Source organism: Lytechinus pictus, chromosome 3 (assembly GCF_037042905.1).
Source record: "Lytechinus pictus isolate F3 Inbred chromosome 3, Lp3.0, whole genome shotgun sequence".
Taxonomy (NCBI): Eukaryota; Metazoa; Echinodermata; class Echinoidea; order Temnopleuroida; family Toxopneustidae; genus Lytechinus; species Lytechinus pictus.
This window is the reverse complement of record NC_087247.1, coordinates 27,900,849-27,927,066: the sequence shown is the minus strand read 5'-3', so window position 1 is coordinate 27,927,066 and position 26,218 is coordinate 27,900,849. Positions and strand designations below refer to the sequence as shown.

General features: G+C 40.5%; 1 protein-coding gene across 3 annotated transcripts in view; it reads right to left on the bottom strand.

Annotated features, from left to right (window-relative positions):
* LOC129257499 (Bardet-Biedl syndrome 2 protein homolog) overlaps positions 1–25,544 on the bottom strand; it is a 34,454-nt gene extending 8,910 nt beyond the window's left edge. Inside the window, exons 1-10 of one of the 3 annotated variants that reach the window (XM_064096754.1) lie at positions 25,420–25,544; positions 14,756–14,816; positions 10,664–10,807; positions 6,911–7,135; positions 5,852–5,977; positions 4,732–4,872; positions 3,993–4,097; positions 1,534–1,620; positions 1,093–1,228; positions 298–437 (exon numbers count right to left, since the gene is read on the bottom strand). In XM_064096754.1, coding sequence (XP_063952824.1) covers positions 298–437; positions 1,093–1,228; positions 1,534–1,620; positions 3,993–4,097; positions 4,732–4,872; positions 5,852–5,977; positions 6,911–7,135; positions 10,664–10,780 — 1,077 coding nt within the window. In that variant the 5' untranslated portion in view covers positions 10,781–10,807; positions 14,756–14,816; positions 25,420–25,544. Of the gene's footprint in view, positions 1–297; positions 438–1,092; positions 1,229–1,533; positions 1,621–3,992; positions 4,098–4,731; positions 4,873–5,851; positions 5,978–6,910; positions 7,136–10,663; positions 10,808–14,755; positions 14,817–15,694; positions 15,756–25,419 lie in introns of those variants that run through there. The other 2 variants (XM_064096753.1, XM_064096755.1) reach the window with 2 other exon arrangements.
* Between the last annotated feature and the right edge of the window lie 674 nt (positions 25,545–26,218).

Genomic DNA, 26,218 nt, shown 5'->3' with positions numbered 1-26,218 from the left:
ATAAAAAGGGGGAAAGGCGGGTGAATCCTAAGCCTTGAAATTTTTAGTGATAAATTTGTCATGCAAGAATCACACTTATGCCACATTATTTTAAGTCTTGCCCATCATTTGAGACTAAATCTGCAATGCCCGAATACCTGGTTCTGCAAGCCCGCATGACTTTGTACCCACAAGAGATGAAAATTTGCTAAAAAAGTGATTTTATGTCAAATCCAGTAAAATTTCAATGAGAATCCTATCAAAACCTCCATGAAAGATAATACACATCAATCTAATGAGAGCACAGACACAACCCACCTTGGCATTCTCTTCATAATTCTTGAGTTCTAGGATGAGGTTTTGTTTCCGCTGGCTCAGATCTCGTATCGTTTCCTGTTCGATGTTGGTGTCCATCAGATTCCCTTTCTGCTCCTGGTTGGCGGGTAGGTAACCCCGCACTGGAAAAAGAGAAAAGGAAATGGAGTAATAATAGCTAACTTTTTTGTAGCCTGGGTCCTCTATTTCATAGCATATCATTACCAGGATCAATACAAACAAATAAAAAAAATCCCCTCCTTCTTTGGAAGTCTGGGATGTAGCCACAACCAGTGTCCAGGGGCAATGACCCAGCTGGAGCTTTTTAAACATTTTACTACACAAAATACTGCCAAATCAAGAATATTACACACACAAGTAGACAATTTCTGTCTCTTTTTTCCTCTTGCTTTCTCGTTCAATCATTTCATTTTCTTGACTCTCCTGTGTGAGTGCACATGCACAAGAATCTTTTGTTTCCCCATATCATACGGGGATAATGTTGCACGTCTATGTGATCACATGTCTGGTGGAGCCTGAACAGAATCCAACAGATGGGACGAATCATGTATCAGCTAGAGAGAGACAGAGATGTTTTACTTTTTCTGATGACAGAAAAAAGGATACGTCGGGATTGCGAGGAATGGCAGAAAAGATCAGAATTCTGACTCTAGCTTGGGATTGCAAAAGATGGCAGAGAAGGTCAGAATTTTGATTCAAGCTGGAAAGTGGCAGCCTTGAAAACAGCTGTCACATATTTCTGTCACTATTTTCACAAATTATTTTGAAATATCCTACCTTCTCCTTCGTTTGAGCAGCAAATGAGTTCCATGTTCCCGTCCATTCTATAATCTCCCTGCACTATCCCTGCGATGGCCGAAGACAAATTATCTCGGAACACAACCTCACCGGTCCTGTCACTTCGTGCATCAATCTTATCATAAGCATATGCAAACAAAAAGATTGGATTTCAACAAAATATAGTAGGGGGAGGAGAAACCCATTTTAAAATCAAATTGAAAGTTGTTTGTTTGATGTTTCCTGTAGTGTGTCAATGGGACAGGGGATTAAATACATTAACTTTTCAACAGTAATTTGCTTCTTGATACATTTGGATTGACTTCATTCTCATACCCTATATAAATACATTATTTTCAAACTAATACCTCGCTGAATTGAAAATTGAATTAAATCGAATTAAAATTGAATTGAAAATTGAATTGAAACGAAATGTTTTACCTTTCCGTTGCTCCATCCCGTGATTAGCTCCGGTACGCCATCTCCATCCAGATCAAAGCTATCTATGGTGACTGCTTGGTTCTTAGACTGCAGATAGGTCAGGGAATCAGGGAATTAAGTAAGGTTTTACACTTCAATCAAAGTTGTACAATCACAGTTGCATTGATATATACTACTCCCAATGCCCCTCCATGCTTTCTTCTTCAAATTGTATTTACTCACTCACATGTGAATGACTAATCATCTAAGGTATACCAGAAAAAAAAGGAGAAAATTCTAAGCTTTACATGAAATATCATTTGTCCATTTATTTGTGATTAATTTATGATATATCATCAATAGTTCTAAGTTCTGATTTTCTGATGAACTGTATACTGTTTCCATCATTATCAAGTAAAGATATTCCAGAGGCATCAGAAATTGATTGTATGTATAAGTCATATTTACAAATGCTACATTCATTCCTTTAACATACATTTTGATTAATGTGTCTACCACTTAGAAACAGTGTGTATTGAGTGGTAGATTCAAATATTATACACTATCATAAATAAAAGCAGGTTTATCATATAAATGATACAGACTTTGATGGTAAATCTACATAGAATATATTTATGTAAAAAAAAAAAACAGATATGCCCTGCTCTATTTTTTAAAACATATAACAAATCAGCTTTCCCAGCGCAGCCATACTTTTGCCTCGGGACTACACTTTCCTTCTTCGCTGTGCACTTCCGGCAAAATAAAATGTTATATTCATGTTTATTACTTTATTATTATTATTACTTATTATTTGTACTGCGCTTTTCCCATTAGGCCCAAAGCGCTTACAATGAATTAATTAAATGTAATATTTTAAAAACTACAAAGTACGAAAGAGATGAGTTTTTAATGACTTTTTGAAAATTGCTAATGTTGGAGACTGTCTAATTATTAGTGGCAGGTCGTTCCAGGATTTTGAAGCCGACACTGTAAAAGTTCTGTCACCAGCTAATGTACGAGTTAATGAATATGTGAGGCGAAGGTGATCACTGGCCGACCTAAGTGCTCTAGTTGGTGTATACAGATTCAAGCAGTTACTTAAATACTGTGGAGCCTGTTTATTCAGTGTTTTGTAGACAATCAAGAGTAATTTGAACGTAATTCTCTGTTTAAAAGGAAGCCAATGAAGAGAATTAAAGAGTGGTTGGGAAGGATGATCTCGGGAAACCTGTAAAATTAATCGTGCTGCCCAATTTTGTAGTCGTTGAATACGAATTAATTGATTAGAGGGAATTGTAGAAAGGAGCCCATTGCAATAATCAATACGAGACAGAACCAATGAACGAACAGCATTGTGACAGGCAGACTGGTCAATGAACCTTCTGATTCTAGAAATGTTCCTTAAATAAAAAGTGACTGTGCTACAGATATGAGAGATATGGTACGACATTGACATGCGGGAATCAAATATGACACCAAGGTTTCTTATTTTTTCTGATGGTCTAAAAAGTGTACCATCAACATCAAGTTGAACATTTGGAAGATTGCGCAAGTTATAAGTAGAGGCCGCAACAAAAAATTCAGTTTTTTTGTCATTTAATTTTAGCTTATTCACTATCATCCACTGTCTTATATCTGATATACAATTCTGGAGTTTAACCAGTGCATTATTGAGAGCTCCAGGAGTCTTCGGATCAAAAGAAACGTATAGTTGTATGTCGTCAGCATAAAAATGATAATTGATACAGTGATTTCGGATGATGTCGCCAACTGGAAGAGTATATATTGAGTAGCCTATGGGTCCGACTATTGACCCCTGAGGGAGTCCAAATTCTAGAGTTATGGGATTTGACAATGTGCCGTCAATATCAACTTGCGAAGTCCATCCAGACAGGTATGATTGGAACCAGGATAAGACTTTGGACCTAACGCCTATTCTATTGAATAACCGAGATATGAAAATGTTATGATCTATTGTGTCAAACGCGGCAGATAAATCTAACAGCACCATAAAAACTACATTATTTGAGTCGAGAGAAAACATGATATCATTTTTTACTTTGATCAGAGCTGATTCGGTGCTGTGACCTGGCCTATAGGCAGATTGGAGAGGATCAAAAATATTATTAGATTCAATATGATCAGCTAGTTGAGTACATGCCGCCTTCTCGATGAGTTTACCTAGAAATGTTAAGTTTGAGACCGGTCTATAATTACTGATGTCATTTACGTCCAACCCTGATTTCTTCAAAAAAGGTTTGATGATTGCTGAATGTGCTTGATCAGGGAAAATACCTGTAGAAAGAGATTGATTGATTACATTTGTGAGCAATGGTAATAAATGAACAATGTTTTCTTTCAAAAACCATGTAGGAATCGGGTCAAGTCGGGAGGACTTCACAAATTCTATATTTAGTTTCCAAGCAGGCAATATCTGTATGATATACAATGAAGCAGAAGTAAACGTCATGACTCACCTTGATTCTCCAGTACCTTGAATTCTTTTCATAAACACCAACTGTACCATTTGCTAAAGCATAGCCAAACCTGGCATCAGTCATCGGGCAAAGAGCTGTGATGGCCTGGATAAAACAACAAGAGCAACATCAGTGGACTATACTGTAAACTACTTCACAAATGGCATCATCATGAATGATTGGTAACTGTCAATGTGGTAACCAGCATGGAATTTTTTTTTTTTTTTTTTTTGTTGAGAATTGTTACAAAGGTTTAATAAACTAAACATAATAAATAATAATTTCTTTTAGGTAATCCTCAGCCATAGGGCATTGTTTGTGTCATTTGTTTAACTTCCTTTGAATGCTCTTAGACATTGTTACATGTTCATGGAAATTAAGTAAAAAACCTTAATTTACTTGATTGTTGAGCAATGCTACAGTGGAAATTATAGGCTAACATGCATGAAATAAAATAATATCTGATTGGTGTATATTGTCTCATATCCTTTGAAAATTTGTTCTATTGCCATGATACATTGGTATATGCTCCAGGAAATGAATTTAAAAAAGGCATAAGAGAGTCATTGCACAAAGTATTTCAATCAAACACAAATATAATAAAAATCAAACACAACTTGATTTTCAACCAATCAAGATCGAGCATTCTGGAATTGCGCTTGATTGTTTTAAATTTGTGTTTAAAAGCAGCTCTTTTTGCTACAATCCCTGGGCCAGCGATTCTAATTGTGATTCTTGCCTCTGTCTCTGTCATCTCTGAAACGATCTCATCCTCCTGAAACACCCTGATGTCATAATCCTCCGATCCGACAACCAACTGATTCCTGCCATCTCCAGAGAATTGGCACAGTGCCAAGGAACACACGTTGTCACCAGTCACCTAGACGATAGAGTAATAACACACAATGATAAGTTTACAATGAAAACCAAGAAACAGATTACAGGAGGAGGTTTCATGAAGATTCAAATGTGATTTAGAGTCCCATCCAGCATTAAATTCCCATTTGCGTGCGGTACAAAAGGCATCACTGCATTCATCAAATCATGTTAATAAGAGGATGTGTGCTAATGTGTATTCATGAAGAAGATTGCTCAATAACTTAAATACCATGTGCGTATTGGAATTTATGCATGATCACACTTGGCTCTTTGTGACACCCTCCCCTGGTCCCTATGCTAATGAGACAAATGGGCAGAATGCATCCAAATCCTTCCATGGTTCAATCCTCCTCCATGCAAAATCTTGTGTATTGTGAGACTCCAAGAAATTAACCACTTTTTCCCCAAGGTAAAATTCAATATCATTGGATCATTTGAACGAACAAAGGTTGCATTTTCATATATTCCTTTCTTTTGTATGAAATTTTAGTGCACTGCATTGACTACAAAAAATCTATATTTTTTCAAACTTCATTTAATGGACACAAGATACATAGCATGTATGATTTACAATAAAATGGTTATTTAATCCACAATTAAAAGATTTTTTTATGAATTACTTCAATAGGCAAAATATGTAAAACAATTATGAGGAAGATGTACGTGTATGACATCACAGACCTTGGTCACATTGCCAATAGGAGGGTCTACATGAGATTAGTGATCTCAATATTAAAATGCTCACAACTTTATCATTCACTCAATCTTCCTCAAACTTTCACTGAATTTTTTTCTCTGATTTATCTCTTTTATATGAATTCAACTGGTTTCAAGGATTTTATCCACCTTTAATATAAAGGCACCAGAATAGATACCACCAAGGGAATACTTTTACCAAGATCAATAGACAAACATTTTTCGGAAGAGTCCAGATTGAAAAGGAGAGGCATATATTCACTATAAACGGATATGATACTCACGGTCCAGAAAAGATCATTTCCCTCAATGTCATATCCATATAGAGCACAGTTTCCTCCTGTGATGGCGAGGGGTGAGCTGATACTTCCTAGCTTGCCTATTACAATAGAATTCACTCCGTCGGCTGCCTGTAAAAACAATATTCATTGACCATTGTTATAAGCTACTGAAAATCCTTGGATCTGATTGAAGGAGAGAAAATTAGTTGGTGAAAATCATTGTCAAAAACTCTTCATGAAATGCTTGCTCCCCTGCTTTGAAATCATAGACATAATAATATGATAGATTTTTATTGACAGTTGTTATAAGCTACTAAAAATCTTCTGATCTGATTGGCTAAGAGCAAAGAAGTCATCCTTGGCAAAACTCTTCATGAAATGCTCCCATTTTAAAAATCAGATACATCATTGTGTGACAGTGACCCTATAGCAATTTGCCTGGGCATAAATAAAAGACGTCATACTATTCAAGTGGGGGGGGGGATGGAACAATAGTTCATTCACTTGAACAATAGGTTTGCTGCTTGAATTTACACCAGTGGCAATTTGTATCTTTCACATTTTGATTAAATGCCATTTTCTCAAAAAATTAAAAGCGATTTATTTGTAGGTTGGATATATCATCAGACATATTTCATACCCCTTTCTATAAGAACAAATATTCCTATTCATCATATTCCATCAAAAATTTGGAATTTGTGGTATTTTCATTACATGATCTATAGAAGAGCTGCTCTCATTAACATCACAAGTCAAAAACTTAAAACATTCATTAACTCTCTTATTATTTGTAGGATTTTCATTAATCTTTCACCAATATTTCACTCTCTTTCGTCTGCTCTCATTGAAACCAAAATTTGTCTGAGTGAACTTTCTTTTTAAGTGCTACGGAAATGCTGGATACTATTACTATCATTTTACAGGAATTTCTTTAATTTTTACAGTTTGAATTGTTATTTTTTACCACCATACAACCATTTCTGGTGTGGTGAAAATAACAAATCAAGCTATAAAAATTAAAGAAATTAGTACAATCACTGCAAATGCTTTGAGGTGACTTACATCCTTGTAGAAGATATCTGTGTTGTTCTGAACATCGTAGGCTAGGAGATTGGTCTGGGTGCCGACCATCAGGATATCATTCACACCCATGGAATCAAGAGAACCAGCGCAGACAGCGCTAATCTTCTGGTTGATACTCAGAAGGCTGATGTCCGAATCCACTGCTATCTCGCTGGCTCGTCCTCCTCCACGTGCACCACGGGTGTGGGGGTTGTGGACAAATACCTGGTGATGGATAAAAAAAATAAAAAGGGAGCGATAAAAGACAGTCTGCCACTCAAAACAAGTGGAATGCCTCTGGCCATCTCACCTGCATCACGCGATTCAATATAGCAGCAGTGCTGATTTTGAAAACTACTATAACTCGCACAAGATGTTCAGTGATACTTGGTTACTCTTATTTCCACGTTTTATGAACTAGACCAATACACTTATAGAGATATGATGGCAATTCAACAAATACCCCCAACGTGGCCAAAGTTCTTTGACCTTACATGACCTTTGACCTTGATCATGTGACCTGAAACTCGCACAAGATGTTCAGTGATACTTGATTACTATTATGTCCAAGTTTTATGAACTAGACCAACACACTTTCAAATTTATGGCTGTAATTCAACAAATACCCCAATTTGGCCAAAGTTCATTGACCCTAAATGACCTTTGACCTTGATCATGTGACCTGAAACTTGCACAGGATGTTCAGTAATACTTGATTACTATTATGTCCAAGTTTCATGAATCAGATCCATAAACTTTCAAAGTTATGATGGTAATTCAACAGATAGATAGATAGATAACTGGTTTATTGATAAAAAACATCATTGCGACAAAGTCGAATTGCGATGAGTTTACAAAGGTACAGAGGCATTACATAATCATAATATTACAGAAAAATAAATTGAAATATTAGTTAAGAAAAATATATCACATAATCATATATTCGTAATTTGATAAAAAGGTAATACATTTTAAACATAATTTAAAAGTACAATACGAGATCAGTTTGAAAACAAATATATGAATTCAGAGAAGGATAATAAAGAATATGCACGTAGATGGAGGAGAAAAGTAGGTGAAGAAGGAAAGGAGGGGAGAAGGTACTGAAGTTAACGAGAGGAGAAATAAGAGAAAAGGTGAAAGGGAAAAGGCATGCAAAAGAACAAGGAAAGATGGAAGATGAATCACACAGACTGTAATATTGATAATTTAATGCAAATATAAAATTGACCCATATATGACAATGATACTCTATGTGATGAAATTATATTGGGTTACAGAGTGTGAACTATATTGGAAGATAACCCCCCCCCCTTCCTGATATGAACAAGGTACATGTAGCATTATCCCCACCCTAAAGAAACAAATATACATCTCTCTCTCGCTCTCTCTCACACACAACACACACATTGACCCTCACACACACCATTACTAGCATATTCCTTCAATCCTCGGGGGGAGAGTGTTCCAACGACAATGCTGTAACCATGGTAACAGATCAACGAACATTTCCTCGCCCCCCCCCCAAAAAAAAAAAAAGGAATTATTATTAAGACACAAGAATTGGCTGAATTTTGAAATATATTAAAAATTATTTTCCTAGTTATACTGGAATTTACATATCAAACTGTCTTGTAGACGATGTAAAAATATTGGTAAGAATATTGGTTTCAATTACTTAGTTCATTCGGGGACTCGATGTTTTATGTTCGTTTCAGAGTCTGAGTCTGAGTTCAGAGTCTATCCCTGAGTTTGTTTGTTCTGAATTTTATTTGCGGAACTTGGGGTCTCTTTCTAAGCCTCATAGAGAGTGCAGTTTCCGGCGCAACTGGCATCAAATGGTGACATGGTCCTGTCGGCTTGTTCAGTTCCTTAGCAAATTGGAGACAAATCATTTGCCGTCGTTCAACAAGGGTACTCAAGTTCAACAAAACGAGAGCATCATCATAGTGTGTGAATTGACGTCCAAGCATGATTTTCATTGCCCTTTTTTGGATGTTTTCAAGTTTTCGGACATGATCCTTGGTCAGTCCTGGATTCCACACTGGAACGGCGTATTCGACTGTTGGTCTGATGTAACAGTTGTAGACTGTCACGAGATCACGAATGGGGACCTTGTGGTGTTTAAGCAGACGAAGCATATACATTTTTGCATATGCTTTCCTCAACATTTCGGTGACTTGTTTGTCCCACTTAAGATTTTGCTGAATGAATACACCAAGGAGTTTCACACATTGCTGCCTTGCTATTTCTCTACCTCCTAGGACAACATTTGTAGGAAGAGGGGCATTCCTCATGAAGAACACATCCATACATATGCATTTCTGAGGATTTAGTCTCATCTGGTTACGTTGAGCCCAATCTCTCAAAGATGATACAGCTTCCTGGATATTGGAATTATCCAGTTGGCTGCGACACTCCAGGAGAGTGAGGTCATCAACGTATTTGTACCTTCGAATAGGGTCGACAATGTCTAAGGAAGCATCATTGATAATGGCCAAAAACACCATGGGGCCAAGTTTTGTGCCTTGGGGGACACCAGCAGAGACTGTGGACCATTCAGAAACGGCCAAAGTTCATTGACCCTAAATGACCTTTGACCTTGGTCATGTGATGTGAAACTCATGCAGGATGTTTAGTGATACTTGATTAACCTTATGTATAAGTTTCATGAACTAGGTCCATATATTTTCTAAGTTATGATGACATTTCAAAAACTTAACCTTAGGTTAAGATTTTGATGTTGATTCCCCCAACATGGTCTAAGTTCATTGACCCTAAATTACCTTTGACCTTGGTCATGTGACATGAAACTCAGGCAGGATGTTCAGTAATACTTGATTAACCTTATGGCCAAGTTTCATGAACTAGGTCCATATACTTTCTAAGTTATGCTGTCATTTCAAAAACTTAACCTCAGGTTAAGATTTGGTGTTGACGCCGCCGCCGCCGTCGCCGTCGGAAAAGCGGCGCCTATAGTCTCACTCTGCTATGCAGGTGAGACAAAAAAACTACTTCGGTAAAGTGCATTGAGAGTCCTTACAGGTCTGAAATGCACTATATAAGAATTACCTTATCATTATTTAAATATATCTGATTTTACCATTAATCAAGTCACAGAAAATGTTTGATATTATTTAATGTATGTCTTTAGAAATTCCAACTACTTTTAACAGATCTAAAAATATTTTCTATTAAAGCTCAAAGGGAATGTTGCTTTTCCAAATAATGCACTTGTAAACTCCCCGACACAAGCATCACAATTACAGCCTACAAAATGATTTAAAGAAAAAAATTTGATCTATGGTGTTGATATCTTTAATCTCACAAAATTTCAGTCTTTAATCTTTTCAGTCGATTTCTGAGATATTTCACTCTCATGGTAATAAATCTAAAGAAAATCACACCATTTTAACCCTCTGAAGCAGAATTAATTCTTTCAAATGTGCTGCAAAAGGTGTGTGTGTGTATTTGAGTTTTGTCAGACGTGTATCAATCAGATATGATTATTTACGTCTGGGACCGACCTTTAACGTCACCATCCGAAAGACTTGCTTGGCTAAAGTCATGGTAATAACATCAAGGTTGCTTTGGAAGTGCATAGAGACGTTAGATGGTTATGTGATATGATTACAATAACTGAATAATAACAATAATAATAATAACAATAATAATAAATGATAACAATACTTAACTCTATACATGAATTTATCTCAATTATGTTTCTGTTGTGACAACATGATATCACCTTACCTTTCCAGCTGTTGTAGCTGCTGTGAGGTTAGGATGCTTGCCGTCATACTTTCCAATCGTCACCATCCGTGGATTGATTTTATGATTCAGCTTGAGGGTGAAGATCGGCACCAACATCTTGGAATGTTTGATAGTCTGTTGACGCTAATAGATATGATAAATATTAAAGAGATGAGGTAGAGATGGGAGAGAATTAAACTTGATATAAATGCCAATTTGAAAACATTGTATTCACAATCGCAAGTATCACCATGGCCACCAGCCACGCATTTTGCGATTGCAATGTTTTGCAATCGATGGTGAATTTAGATTGTTTGAAGAAATAGGTACAGGTTCTAAATGATCGATTTTGAGACTGATAAAAACATGAAAAATTAGTAACATAGTCCGGGGGGGGGGGGGGGCACTGACATATATTGGTGGACCGCTTTGATGACCCCCTTTTACAGACCTAATTTTTATTTCTCTAGATAATCCGAATGACAAAAGTTCAGTCCAGAAGCCACCCAGCCCCGCTCGCAAGACCCCCGTTATGAGACAACTCAGTTCCCCGGCCTTGCCAAAATTTTCAAGCACGAGCACCACATGCGAGAGACGCACGTACGGCTTCGCAACTCCCAACACATAACTAGTACCCACTCCATGCATTGCTAGCGCATGCACAGCGCTATGGTGCAACGTACCTACATAGTGCCGTGATCCTATTATGTAGACCCCATTTTTCACACCACACGGTATATATTTAGTTCCCAAGCCCCTGTACTTTACCCTTTACCCCATTTTAGAGTTTCGTGAGGCGCACCTCATCAAAAAATAATTTGAGTGCCTCCCCCCCTGGAAGTAGTTGCCAATCACTGGAGTATGGTCAGTTCCCCCATGTCTGCGCGGTCTCCCAAGTCTGCGCACCCGCGTATCTGCGCGATTCTAGTAAAAGAAGATACGCAACGAGCACGAACTTTACACATGCAATACATAGACAGGTATTCATAAAAAAATCTGACTCAAAATGGTGGAAAAATAATGAATTCAGGGCATTTCATGTGACGGCCTCAAATGCAGCCTTTGTCATCAAAATCCCTGAATCGTGTGCAAAGTGAATGAGTGCGCAGACATGGGGTACCATTTTTTTTCAATCTGAAAATGACTGCCCAAAGGTTTTTTCAAGAAAATCTTATATTTTCTTTCATTTTTTAATGAGAAATTTGGTACACTCACTCTTAATATTATAAGGAACACTATTAACCAAAAGATTTTGTGAAATAAGAAGAAATTCATGTTAAATCTTAAAGGGGTGGTCCAGGCCAGGTTTAATTTATATCCACTAGATAGACAAAAACCTTCTCTTTCCTATACTATATTTTTTTTTTGAAATAAGAGGCACAGTTATTTTTTATTGAATTTTCAATTTTGCCAAAATCATATTCTGGTACGAGTCTGTACGATCCCAGAATGCAATGCGCAGCTTTTTCTGTGACGTAGCATCTCCACTTTGGCTTCGCTGGCTGCTGCTACGAGCGCAAGCAAGCTAGCTAGCTAGCTATCGCTCGCACGTATATGCGTATAGATCATCAGCGCCGGCCGCATACGTACGGTATTAGCTACATGTAGTTTTCGACTTGCATTGATTGCAGCCACCGTCGACCCTGTAATTCACAATTTGTTTGTTTCTCGCCGTTTATTTCATAATTTGAACAATTAATATGTCGGGTCCTGCGGGATATGCATTCCAACCAAGGTGGAATGCGGAAGAGTTGGAGAACCGTCGAAGAATAGAAGAAGAAGAGGTGGAGGAAGATCCGATCGTACCGCAGCCAGCGGCCGATCGAGTGGGGAGAAATGAATGGTGTCGGTGCGGGAACTGCCCGGTGATGCCGACGGCCAGAGAGAGCATTTGGTCCTCGCAAACGACTCTACTCGCGTTATATTTGTATGTTTTTATGTCAAACTTGTCAGTCCCAATATTGTGAAGCCACTGGGCACATCTCTCTCGATCTCGGATCGGATTTGGGATAGAAAACGCACTTTTATGGTTATTTTCTCCCGGCCGAACCGAGCAGCCGTATGCCTGACACATAGGCATATTGCAGCTGTGAGACGTCGCGCGCTGGATTGTTGCGAAACCAAAGTGGAGATGGTACGTCACAGTCACGTGACCGATCTCGCTACATGTGCGCGAAATTTAATTCTTTTTGCCCCAAATAACCGTTACAAGAAATGCTCTTAAAAATCTCCAAAGTCGAGTAAGGAGATAATACTTTTTGAAATGGCTCCTGTAATTATTTACTACGGGCTAAATATTTTTTGGAGCTGGCCTGGACCAACCCTTTAACTCAAATTGTTAGGTGCGCAGACTTGGGGCCCACCATCATACATCTTATAGATTCCTGGGAAGTTCAGTTCATCATAAATGCACCAGCCATCACATTCCCGTTACCATTTCCAGTTTATGATGAACTGAAAATGGTAACACAAACATGATTGGCTGTAACCCAGGGAGCCCAGGGGCTTACCGTGTATTTTACCATACTCACGGGACTAGGGTGATTTATGGTCTAAATATTTCTCCAAATGAATTGTGAAAACAGAAATTATGCACTTACCAAGATTATATGGATGAAGGTCTAACGAGTGGCAGTTTCCTGACATCTGGGCACAAACTGGAACCTCAAAAAAAACGAAAAGTTCTCTCCTTCTACCCCAGTCTCGATCGGCCATTTTGTTACAATTCATAACAAGCATTTCTGCCCATTCCCCCTTTTGAGATTTATAGTAAACATTTTTGAATTAAATATGTTGTTAATACTAGTTATGTGCCCCCCCCCCCTCATGAGAATCACGTACAGCATTATTTGTAATGGGGATATTTCGTTCATATTCTTTTCTCTTTTTGGCCTTTTTTTTTTGCTTGTCAAATTCAAAATTTTACTGGGAACAAATTAACAATATGACTTTCTATACATCACTTTTAGGGACAAACTTTTTTATGGGGGTGGGGGTTGGGGGCTTGCCAAATATAATCAATGGTGGAAAAAATGACCTTCTTTTTAGTGACAACTTTATAAAAAAATTGTCAAATTTTACGCGAGACAAAATGACCTTCGATCACTATTATTTTTTTTTTTTTTGGGGGGGGGGCTTGCCATATTTTACGTGGGACAATATTACCTTCATTTTTTTAGTGACAATCTTTTTTTTCATTTGTCAAATTTTACGCGAGACAAAATTACCTTCGATCATTGCTATAGTTAAAACCTTTTTTTTTTTTTTTTTTTTTTTTTTTGGGGGGGGGTTGCCAAATATCACGTGGACAAAATGTCTTTCCCTTTTCTTATTTTTGTGGGGGGGGGGGGGGCTTGCCGAATATTACGCAGACAAAATGACTTTCATTTTGAGTGACCATTTTTTTTTAACTTGTCAAACTTTACGCGAGACAATATAATGACCGTTTTTTTTTTTTAGTAAGAACCTTTTTTGGGAGTTGTCAAATTTTACTTGAGAAAATTCACCCCGCCCCCCCCCCCCTACTTAATTTGGAAAATCTTGGATGCGCCTCTATATAGTTTGAATCATAATGAAGATTAAGATCATGCGTATATATAGCTTACATCCACGGCAGAGGCGTAAACCGCCGGGGGCATGCAGGCTGGCCCTTGATCCCCGGTCCAGTGGATTTCACCCCAAAAAAAAGGGATAAGAGAAAAGGAATGAAGGAAGGAAAAGAAAGAAAGAAAGAAAGAAAGAAAGACAGAAAGAAAGAAAGAAAGAAAGAAAGAAAGAAAGAGAAAGGGAAGAGAAATAAAAGGCCATAAAAAAGCAAAAGGAAAGAAAAATGCATGCCAAAGGTTTTGCTCGCTCGCCTCTTCATCTGGTAGGCACGTAGTTAGGGGCGGTGCCCCCCGAAAAGGTCCCTCCCCCCAAAAAAAAATAAGGAGGGAAAAGAGAAAATAAAAAGCGAAATGAGAAAAGGGGGGTGTATATAACTTAGTTTATAATTGTTTTTCCTCTTTTGGGGGCGAAGGGGTCAAAACATTAACGTTATGTTTTTCTATAAATAGGTCTAATTGCTAAATATCCAGAGTTATCGAGACCCACCTGCTGATATTGCACTGGGGGTACACGATGGAATGGTTAGGCCCAGGGGCCCCAGAAAGTTCTACAACCAAGATAAAAAAGAAATGAAGGGAATTAATGAAAAGAAAAGGAAAAGTGTAAGTTAAGATATCTATCTCAAATTTAGATTTGCACGAAAAATGTTTTCTCGCTTGCTTCACTCGCTTGGAACATATAAAGCAACTTTATTCCCACGCGCCATGTATGCCTACATTGGCCCTCTTTCTTTCTTTTATTTTTATTTTTTTACTCATCGCGCTACTGCCACACACGGGTTTGCCCTAATGATCGTGGACAATCATAAAAAATATCATTTTCATACCATGTGACTGGGAAATTTTTGGCTCCACCCCCCCCCCTACTTAATTTGGAAAATCTTGGATGCGCCTCTATATAGTTTGAATCATAATGAAGATTAAGATCATGCTTATATATAGCTTACATCCACGGCAGAGGCGTAAACCGCCGGGGGCATGCAGGCTGGCCCTTGATCCCCGGTCTAGTGGATTTCACCCCAAAAAAAAGGGATAAGAGAAAAGGAATGAAGGAAGGAAAAGAAAGAAAGAAAGAAAGAAAGAAAGAAAGACAGAAAGAAAGAAAGAAAGAAAGAGAAAAGGAAGAGAAATAAAAGGCCATAAAAAAGCAAAAGGAAAGAAAAATGCATGCCAAAGGTTTTGCTCGCTCGCCTCTTCATCTGGTAGGCGCGTAGCTAGGGGCGGTGCCCCCCGAAAAGGTCCCTCCCCCCAAAAAAAAATAAGGAGGGAAAAGAGAAAATGAAAAGCGAAATGAGAAAAGGGGGGTGTATATAACTTAGTTTATAATTGTTTTTCCTTTTTTTGGGGGGAAGGGGTCAAAACATTAACGTTATGTTTTTCTATAAATAGGTCTAATTGCTAAATATCCAGAGTTATCGAGACCCACCTGCTGATATTGCACTGGGGGTACACGATGGAAGGGTTAGGCCCAGGGGCCCCCGAAAGTTCTACAACCAAGATAAAAAAGAAATGAAGGGAATTAATGAAAAGAAAAGGAAAAGTGTAAGTTAAGATATCTATCTCAAATTTAGATTTGCACGAAATTTTTTTCTCTCGCTTGCTTCACTCGCTTGGAACATATAAAGCAACTTTATTCCCACGCGCCATGTATGCCTACATTGGCCCTCTTTCTTTCATTTATTTTTATTTTTTTAACTCATCACGCTACTGCCACACACAGGTTTGCCCTAATGATCGTGGACAATCATAAAAAATATCATTTTCATACCATGTGACTGGGAAATTTTTGGCTCCACCCCCCCCCCCCCTCTCGATCCCTGTATCGATTTTGACTTGATAGGGGCCTATACCTGATGTAATTTGCTTCATTCAATATAAAATCATAACGGATAGAACGCCTTGAATACAGGCCAAACAGCCTAACGACATTGCTGTGTCACGTGACAACCAGTATTAAACGAGAATGTGTACAACCCTATGGCGACAAGATTAGCCGCAAAAGTTGAGCAAGTTCTGGACAAAAAGGCTTCAATACCCCAAGAAAAGACCAGGCGAGTACTATTTATACATTTTTTTCCATTAGTAATATCTAGAGTCTAATTTAAAAAAAGATTTCGTCATGGAGCTCCATGGTAAGATCTAGTAATTTAAGTCCAACATTTAATTTGTGTGCACTCACTTTTTTTACACAGGAATTAATAGCCATGGTGCCTAACTAACTTAGTTAGAGTAACTTTTACTCACTCCTAGTACCAATGAGGTCCAAACATTACATGTATGGACCTCATAGGCGACATCAGTGGTATTTTTGGTTAGAAATCTCTGAGAACAGGATATTTCTATATTATATCACAAGTACAAGCTATATTCCTTTCTCTTATTTAAATTATAACTTTATAGTGTAAATGCATCGTTAGCAACAACAAAAAAATGAAAGAAATGAAGGGGAACTTACATTTTCACGGCTTTTTCCTGATTTTCTGGGCTGTTGCTCTTCACTTCTGACTCGCGATCGAAGCTGATATGAAGATCACGTGATTCGCGTTCTCGTCAGCTGATCGGTTGATTATTCTTTTTGTCAGACGTTATATCCTACAAGATTTTGGCCATGCCAGATTCCTACGTTTGGTTTATTGCAAATGTTATACCCCCTGCATCACGGGAGTATGGTTAAAATACGTCCATAATATATATTTTATAATGCTAGCATTCATCGCTAATTTAGGTGAAAGAGATTGAAGTTAAATAGCGCCAGGTCGGAATCATAATTATTTTGGAAGAGTGTTTTTATACACTCGATCTCATACCTGACGTAGACCACTCCTAGTACCAATGAGGTCCAAACATTAACATGTATGGACCTCATAGGCGACAATGCGTTAAAAACAGGTTAGAAGTCCTGCACCCAAGTATTTTTATGATATTAGTGATTATTACTCGAAAAATGCAAGCTTTGTCCTCATTTGTTTAGCATTTATTAAAAAATTACCCATTAACTATACTTTAAATGTTATAAAATAAAGGGAAACTTACATTTGAGTCCTTTTTCGATCTTTTCTTGGCAGTCAGTCCGGTCCCGTCGAGTGCGATCAAAGCGGTACGAAGCTGATTTTCAGATCACGTGATACGAGTAGTCATCACCTGATCGATCGACTATCCTTTTTTAAAGACCGCAACAATTATAAATTTTATTATAAAATATATATAGAATAAATAATTGCATGATATTATATATATTTCTACAATTAAAAATATTTTGTGATATAAATTTAATATTTGACGTAAAAATCGCTATTTAACAAAATATTTATTAAAAAATAAAAAATCAAACAAAATAAAAACGCCTTGGACACAGTGCAAAAAACCTAACAATTTGGCCGCGTTCTTAACAACTATCGTAAGGGGCGCTCTATTTATAAATAAAGTTGCATATGTAGCTGTCTACCGCGACAGGAACAGCCGCAGAATTGAAGCCAGAAGCGTGGGAAATTGCCAGAAAATTCAAGAAAAGAACCGGTGAGTACCGATTTAACAGTACTAATTTATTAAGTAACATTTATTGAATCATTACAAGATTTATTTTTTAGTAAAACAAAGCTTAGTTCTAAGCTAGGGCGGCCCAAATGCGCGTGAGTGGAGTCCCAGTTTATTAGCACGGGTAAGTATTGGGGTGTCGCCTAGAGTGACGTAGACGGCGCTATTCAACAAATGCACAATCTTCAATACAAAAAATAAAACGGAAAGAACGCCTTGAACACAGGCCAAAATGCCTAACGATTTCTCCGCGGCATTAACAACTATCGTAAAGGGCGCTCCATTTATTAATAAAGATGGACGTATAGCTGTCTATGGCGACAAAATTTGCCGCAAATATTTACGAAGAATTGTGAGAAATGGTCTGAAAATGCAACAAAAGAACCGGCGAGTACCGATTAAACATTGTTGTAGTAAGTCACCCCACCCCCCATATAGGTCTTCCACCGGGAGATGGCGCTGGACCCCTTTTAGACGCTGGAGGACGTTGGATCCCTTGGATCATTGTATTTGAAGCTGAACTCACACGGAATAGACAGGAACTAGGACATCACTCCAGGAAAATACTGGTTAGTGACTTATTCCTTATATTCTAGCTTCAGGTATCAACCTAGTGGTCAAGCTGGGGGCGCGACCGCTACAGTGGCGCTGCGAGCCTGACTGTGCCTGCTTTTGTGGGCATTTTAGGCCAAATTATTGAAATTAATTGGGGTATAATTGTCTCGCGGCGAGCTAACGGCCCCCTATTGCGCATCGGACGAGCAAATCCCTATGCCCCGCTGCGTGGGGGGAAATGGTCGCCGCTCGAGTACGAGAAATCAGTTTTAGATTGGGCTAATTACAGTTGATAAGGCTAGATTCAGAGCCTTGTCGTATTGCGTATATTCTATGAATATTGTCCCTTGTTTCATGTTTGCGATTGTCCTGAATTGAGAGGTTAAATCTTGATTTGGGACATATTTAGGCAATCGTCCCCTGTCTTTTTTGATAAGGTTTTCGTCGCGGGGACTGATGGTAGTTCCGGTCCCGTGACGGAAATTTCCAGAAAAGGGGGGAGAACACACGTGTTGTTGTGTTGTGAGTTTGTTTTAGTTTTGTGCTTTAATATCCGTTTTTAGTTGTGGACTGTGTTTCACGTTGGTGTGATTGTGTGATTTGCTTGTGATTTTGGGTGTTTGGATGATTTTTGTGTCGTTTTGCGAGTGATTTGTGAGTGAACTATTTTTGTTGGGGTGAGAGGTGCGTAAGAGTGTGTGTGTTCCGGCTAGGTGAAAGCGCGCGGCCCGATCCAAGATTTCACGGCGATCTATTGGCGGAGAGATATTATTGGTTCTCTCTGCCACCGACCGGCGCCATCTTGTTTTACATCGTCGGCTCAACGTTTGGGTCTAGTTTGAGATCCGAACTGACGTCAGGCCGGACCAATCCATCGCACGTATACGGGTAAACAACGGCGATTATTTGGGCGAGTAGGACGGGAAGCCAGACTGACCAACAAAGGTAGGGCATTATCCCAATCCTCTCTTGCCTGCCTATTTCGGATATTTTGAATTTTGTGTGGTGTTTTAGGGTGTTTTGTCCAAATTTTGGGGGAACGTTTTGTACTCGAAGCTGGGTAGAATTCACGGTCATTATCGAGACCTAACGTTAGACCGCCCGATCATTTCCGGGTTTGACGTTAGATCCAGTGCAACTGTGCACGGCCATTGGTTGTGTATTGCATACCTAATAGGTTGGTTTTTGGTGCCAGTGTGTAGTGTTGTGTTGCGTGTGGACCCACCCACTCGTTGTAGCGGGGAGTCCGTTGCCAAATAAATAAAAGAAATAAAAAAAAAATTTTGGAGAGAGTGTGGGGTGACTGTGTATGTGAATAAGTACATGTAATTTGTCTGTGGTGTGAGCGGGCACTAGTCACTAGCGTGATTGAGGACAGAACCAGCTTCGAGGATTAATAAAATAAATAGCCTAGGTAAATTAATAAAAGACAAGTTAGGCTTAACGTTAGAGGTTAATATAAATATTTTTAGAGCTACAATTATTCTTTTTGGCAGTGCTAGTGCAAACTATTAGCAACAACCGGACTAAACTAATCTAATTAGTAATAAAAGCTAGAATTTTATACCATAAATTGGGTTTGCATTTGGACCTAATTTTTTGGGATAGTTTTTTGGATAACTTTAGCAGGTTTTTGGTCGGGCTTATCGCTGTGCCTAACCATTGACTGTTAAAGGTATAATTTTGGACTCTTTACCGGTTGTTAGTTGCTAAAAAGAAAATAAAACGAATTTTATACCATAAATTGGGTTTGCTTTTGGACCTAATTTTTTAGGATAGCTTTTTGGATAACTTTAGCAGGTTTTTTGGTCGGGCTAATTACTGTGCCTAACCATTAACTGTTAAAGGTATTTTTTTGGACTTATACCGGTTTTATAATTTTAGTTGCTAAAAATAAAAGAATTGTTATAAAATAAATTGGGTCTGCATTTGGACCTAATTTTTTGGGATAGCTTTTTTGGATAACTTTAGCAGGTTTTTGGTCGGGCTAATTATTGTGCCTAACCATTAACTGTGGAAAGGTATATTTTTGGACTTTTACCGTTTTTATAATTCTAGTCGCTAAAAAATAAAAGAATTTATTGGGGCCACTTTGGGATAAATTTAAGTAGGTTCTTGGTCGGGCTTATTATTGTGCCTAACCATAAATTGATTGGGGTATACTTTTGGACTCTTTTTTGTAATTTAGTTGCCAAAAGAAAATAAAAGAAAGAATTTAATACGATAGATTGGGTTAGATTGAGACCTAGTTTTAGAATAGCTTTGGGATAATTTCAACGGGGGTTTGGTTGGGCTCAGTATTGGGCCTAACTGAACCTTGCTAGGATAACACCAATTAGGGTAAACACAACATGGACGGGGAAGAGAAAATCCCTATCAATGTGTGCTCCTTTGAGGAGTTCAGGTCGCTAGGGCTAAGTTCAGCCCTAGCTGGGATAATTCAGGGGATTCGAATGGATCAGGGGGAGATAACCCCTGAGCTATTTGAGAGCAGCCCAGCGCTATGCAGCAATAGGGAGCTAGTACGAAGAGTAGATTTTTGGGAGGGCACCCAAGGGGTAGAGGGCAGTATTTTTATTACCCCTAGGGGACGCCTCACTGCGAGCACCCCGCATAGCGAGTCTGACCAAAATGGGGTGGCAGGTTCCGGGGGTGTTTACTCCTATGACCAACATCAGCCCCCTAGGTCAAGTCAAAGTAACCAGTCTAGTGGGTCCTGGGGCGCCAGCTCATCTCACTTCCGGGAGGAGCGGGGGCCCGAGCCCCCAAGCACCCGAGAGGCAAGTATGAGAGTTGGTGTAGAGCCGAGGGTCAGACCCAGGCACCTAATAGGCGAAGAGGCTAATGGGGCCTATGCGAATAGAGGCATGCAGGTAAGTGGTGATTCAAGCGAATGGTCCGGAGGTGATGACCTCCCCGCTAGGCATCCCTCCCAAGGGGGGAGGCAAGGGGCAGGTATAAAGACCAGGGTAGGAGACGGGAGGGGCTCCTCAGCCCCACCCCCTACCCCAGATTTCAGCGCAAGGAATGTGCGGGCGGGTATGACACGCCCAGCCCAGTACAGTTCGTCTTCGCCGCCTAGTAGCCCGGCTGCGTCACCTGCGAACTCTAGTGCTTCCTCAGGAAGGGGGACTGGCGGTGGGTTACCATATTACACGCTGCCAAAATCCCTCACTTTCGACGGCAAGGGTAACTGGAGGGCTTTCTTTAGGAAGTTCTCCGCCTTTGCTGATCACCATAATTGGAATGCCACAGAGCGCGTTAGCCAGCTATACTGGGGCCTGAAAGGGAAGGCAGAAGATTATCTGTTAATGGTCCTAGACCAAGAGCCCAATATGCCATATGCAGGTCTAGTGGCCCGGCTGCAGCACAGGTTCGGGGAGGAAGGGCTCTCTGAATCTGCTCAGCTGGAGTTTGTGGCAGCAAAGCAGGGACCCACTGAATCCCTGCCAGACTGGGCCGACCGGGTGCTCCGGCTAGCGACGCGTGCTTTCCCAGGGGTCGATGGCCCTTACCCGAATAGACAGGCGGTCCTTCGCTTGTGCCAGGGCGCCCTCAACCGAGAGGCGGGGTGCCATGCGCTTACGCGTAATCCATCTACTGTTAATGAGGCGCTTAAGTATATTGAGTGGCACCAACACGTGCACCGCGCAATGTACGGGCGTCCCAAGGCAGTGTCTAAGGCTAATGAAGGGGAGGTCCGCAAAGTGGAATTGCCTCAATCCTCTTGTAAGCCTGAAGGGGAAGCAAACAATGCAGCCCTTGAGCAAAGGTTGGTGAACCTGGAACGCAAGACCGATGAACGCTTGGGCCACATCGAGCGGGATCTGCAGCGTCTGGGTGGTTTGGAACGGGACCTCAAGAAGGTCCAGGAGGCTATCCAGACTAGGCCCCAACCAGCGCGTGAACGCAGGAGGTCACCCGGTCGGGACCGGTGCTATGAGTGCGGCGGGATTGGCCACTACAGGAACAATTGTCCTTCGGTCCAGGAAAACAGGGCCAAGGTACAAGTTTCCTTTGTAGGGGACCAGGAGGAGGAAAACTCCAGCGGGTCGGAGGAGCTGGCCAGCCCCCGGCCCCCACCGCCAGAGGCCAAATAGAGGGTTCCAAGCTAGCAAGCAGCTCAGAGGGGCCATCCGTAGGCTCATCTGAAGGAATAACAGAGGGCGTGTCGGAGCGCCTGATAATAATATTATATGAATATTGTAAACGGGATAGCAACTTATGTAGAGAGCATAACTGCGGCTGCGGCGGGGGATCCAGTTGGTCCCTCAGACGCCCGAACATCAGACCAGGGTGAAGCCAGTCTGGAATCAGTTCCAGATGCTCTCCCTGGGCTCGGGTATGCAAGCGAGATTGAAGAGGTAGTGGTGTGTAGGTTGGAGTCGCGCTCTACTCTCAAGGTCTCAGTTGTTATAGGGGGGCAGCCAGTAAGCGCAGTTGTCGATACCGCAGCCGAGGTTTCCATCATCTCGGATAGGCTCCTGCAGTCACTGGACCCCCAGCCCCCTAAACTGAGAGAAGTGATCCTACATGCAGCGGGACGGGATATGAAGATGAGAGGGACAATTGTCGGTCCCCTTTCAATAGAGCTTGGGAACCAGACGTTCTCGGAGGAAGTATATGTAGCCCCTATAGCTGATCATATGCTCCTGGGGTTAGATTTCCTCAGCAAGCGCAAGACTGCGATTCATCTCCAAGATCCGCATATGCAGTTGGGAGGTCAGAGAATTCCGCTTTGGTATAGTGATGACCCTGGGCGGCAGATCGCCCGGGTTCATTTGCACAAGCGAGTAATTGTTCCTCCGAATGCAGTCAAGCGGATCACCGGCATTATAGACCAACGTTTAGGGGATTTCATGTTTAACCCTTAGGATGGCTTACTGCTCCTAGTTCCCGGTTCGGTTTACAGGGCTGGGAAAACAAAACCCATCTGATAGGCACCTTAAGGTAACCTGCTCTGAGGTGCTGGGGAAAACTGAAAAATTGAAGGGAAGGGAGACGGGATTGCTCCCTGTTGAAATATGGGTTCACCTGGATCGCGGTTCCTCTACCAAAGTACAGGCAAGCAGCCGTACTATTGGGGCTAATGGTTCAGCGTGTAGGTGGAGCCAGTCCAGTACATGTCGGTCAGGGTGAGGCCAGTGGGCGTTACCGATGGGCAGCTGCCCATCGACCCGGTACGGGTGGAACAGGAGAAGGATCCTACCCTGGGTTCACTAGCGAGGTGTGAGAGCTTGTCACCTCAGCCCGGCAGATAAGGTTTCTCACCCTCATGGAGCGAGCTAGGATTAACCATCTGGCACTCTATGGGGTGTAGTGAGGAAAAAAAAAAGGGGACTGGAGGAGATCTGTCCTCCATTTTTCACGAAGGGATTTCGATTCCCTTTGCATTTTTGGGGTTAGGTTAGCGCGTTTAGGACCCTACATGTTTTCTGTACAGGAGGAGACCAGCTGGGTCGCCTCCTCTTGGTGTCTTTTGTGTTCGTTGTCTATCTTTTTGTATATTTAGGCCATGTAGGAAATGCTTCATGGTCCGCTTTGGAGGGGAGTGTTTTAAATGGCCCTTTTCGCATAATGGCAGCGCTGACGCCCCCTTCCTGCACCTGGGGGACCTAGGTTGGGTACTGGTGCTCCAGTTTCTCAACCGAACGGGAATGCTATGTGTTGCACAGCCCGGGTAAGATGGTGCCTCGACAGGGGAGGGCCAGCGGGCAGCTCACTGCTATGGGAAAGTGGAGCTTTCTGGGAAGGGGGGACCCTCCTGGGATATGGGTTTTTGTATGGGTTTTATATTTTTATATATATATATACCATTGTTCTATATGTTTTGTATGGGTTTTTTAAAGAACCTCAAAACTCTAGGTTTTTAGGTGTTATTACGGGTTTTTACCGTTTTCATGTTACGGGTTTTTAAAGTTTAAAGTGTTGAACAAGCTTTTAGCACAGTTGTGCCAAGTGTTTTGGATAGTTTTGGAGTTTTTATTTATAAAAGAACGGAATATGTTTATGGCTGATTACGGGTAGCAAATTATAATTAATTTTGGGAATGCAGACTTGGGACAGAACAATGCTGCATAAGTACTTTTTGCCAAATTTTAAGGAGCATTGTGTACATAAAAGACCAAAGGGAATTTTTAAATGGGCTTGTATTTACTCATGCCCAGCCGGGAGATAAGGTCTCCTGGTTGGGGTGCCTAGGGAGTGGAGAATTTTTTCCTCCCTCTGCCTGGTGTCTGGTTTGGATAGCGTCCATTTGGGTTGGAAACTCGAGGGACCGAGTTTTATAGAACGGGGGGGACTGTTGTAGTAAGTCACCCCACCCCCCATATAGGTCTTCCACCGGGAGATGGCGCTGGACCCCTTTTAGACGCTGGAGGACGTTGGATCCCTTGGATCATTGTATTTGAAGCTGAACTCACACGGAATAGACAGGAACTAGGACATCACTCCAGGAAAATACTGGTTAGTGACTTATTCCTTATATTCTAGCTTCAGGTATCAACCTAGTGGTCAAGCTGGGGGCGCGACCGCTACAACATTATCAATTTATTTAATAGAACATATTTTATGACTACAGTTTAACAATTTCTAGATAATATTGCTTAGTTCTAAGCTAGGGCGGCCCAAATGCGCGTGAGTGGAGTCCCAGTTTATTAACACGGGTAAGTATTGGGGTGTCGCCTAGAGTGACTTTTAGATTTACTAAGTTTCAACGACAACGTTATTCGTTGGATCTAGATCTTTGAGAAAGAAAGTAGAAATCTCGGGGGCGAAAGTTTAAGTTTTTTTGCGGTACATGCACATGAATGGGACGCAATCCCTGGCTCCTTGGAGTTGGAGAGTAAGCATACGTTAGTTTCAGCAAATTTAGGAGCCTCCTGGCTAATCACACTCACACTGAGTCACAGCACACACAATTATCAACACATGGGACCGTTGGCATTGCTGAAATCCAAATTGAGTCAATGAGTGCAGTCTAAACTCTAAATTATTGTAGACGTAAAAAGAGAAACCAACATTTACAAAAAATGTTTCTGGAAAATTCATATAAAACATTACCTATTTCTTCTCTGTCAATTGAAAAATTCAGATCGATGAGTTCATTATCTGGATTCGGTTTATTGCCAAGAGACGGACGCTAAGTTCTGTTCAGGAATTTAGGTTAAAGAGCGCCATCTCTGTGCAGCAGCAAGCTAGCGCTAGTGAACACACCAGAGAGTCGATCGAGCCAACTAAATTACCGCGCGAGAGTTCCGGCTGCCTTTCGACCGTACCGACCGGCCGGAGTAGAGTCAGCCAACAATAAGCTAGCCAACAGCAAGCCAGCCAACAGTTCCAGCCAACAATATCGCGATGTAAGATAGATCAGATACAGGATTTTGCGCAGGAAGAGAAGCGTGCATTCTTGTACAAATCAAACAAACGGGGTCAGGTGGGGTTTCCCTTCTTTCAATTTGTAAAGAAAAACAACGGGCTAGTGCTTAAATTTTAGTAGCCCACACCCCTATATACTCTATGTGTTTTCGTATATTGAGGAGTAAATTTCAACTAAAAGTCCTCTTTATAAAATACAATTGGAAGATTGCTCCTGAAATTTATTTTGGGTGTGTGTAGGGGGGTTTCCCTTCTTTCAATTTGTAAAGAAAAACAACTGGCTAGTGCTTTAATTTTAGTAGCCCACACCCCTATATACTCTATGTGTTTTCGTATATTGAGGAGTAAATTTCAACTAAAAGTCCTCTTTATAAAATACAATTGGAAGATTGCTCCTGAAATTTATTTTGGGTGTGTGTAGGGGGGTTTCCCTTCTTTCAATTTGTAAAGAAAAACAACTGGCTAGTGCTTTAATTTTAGTAGC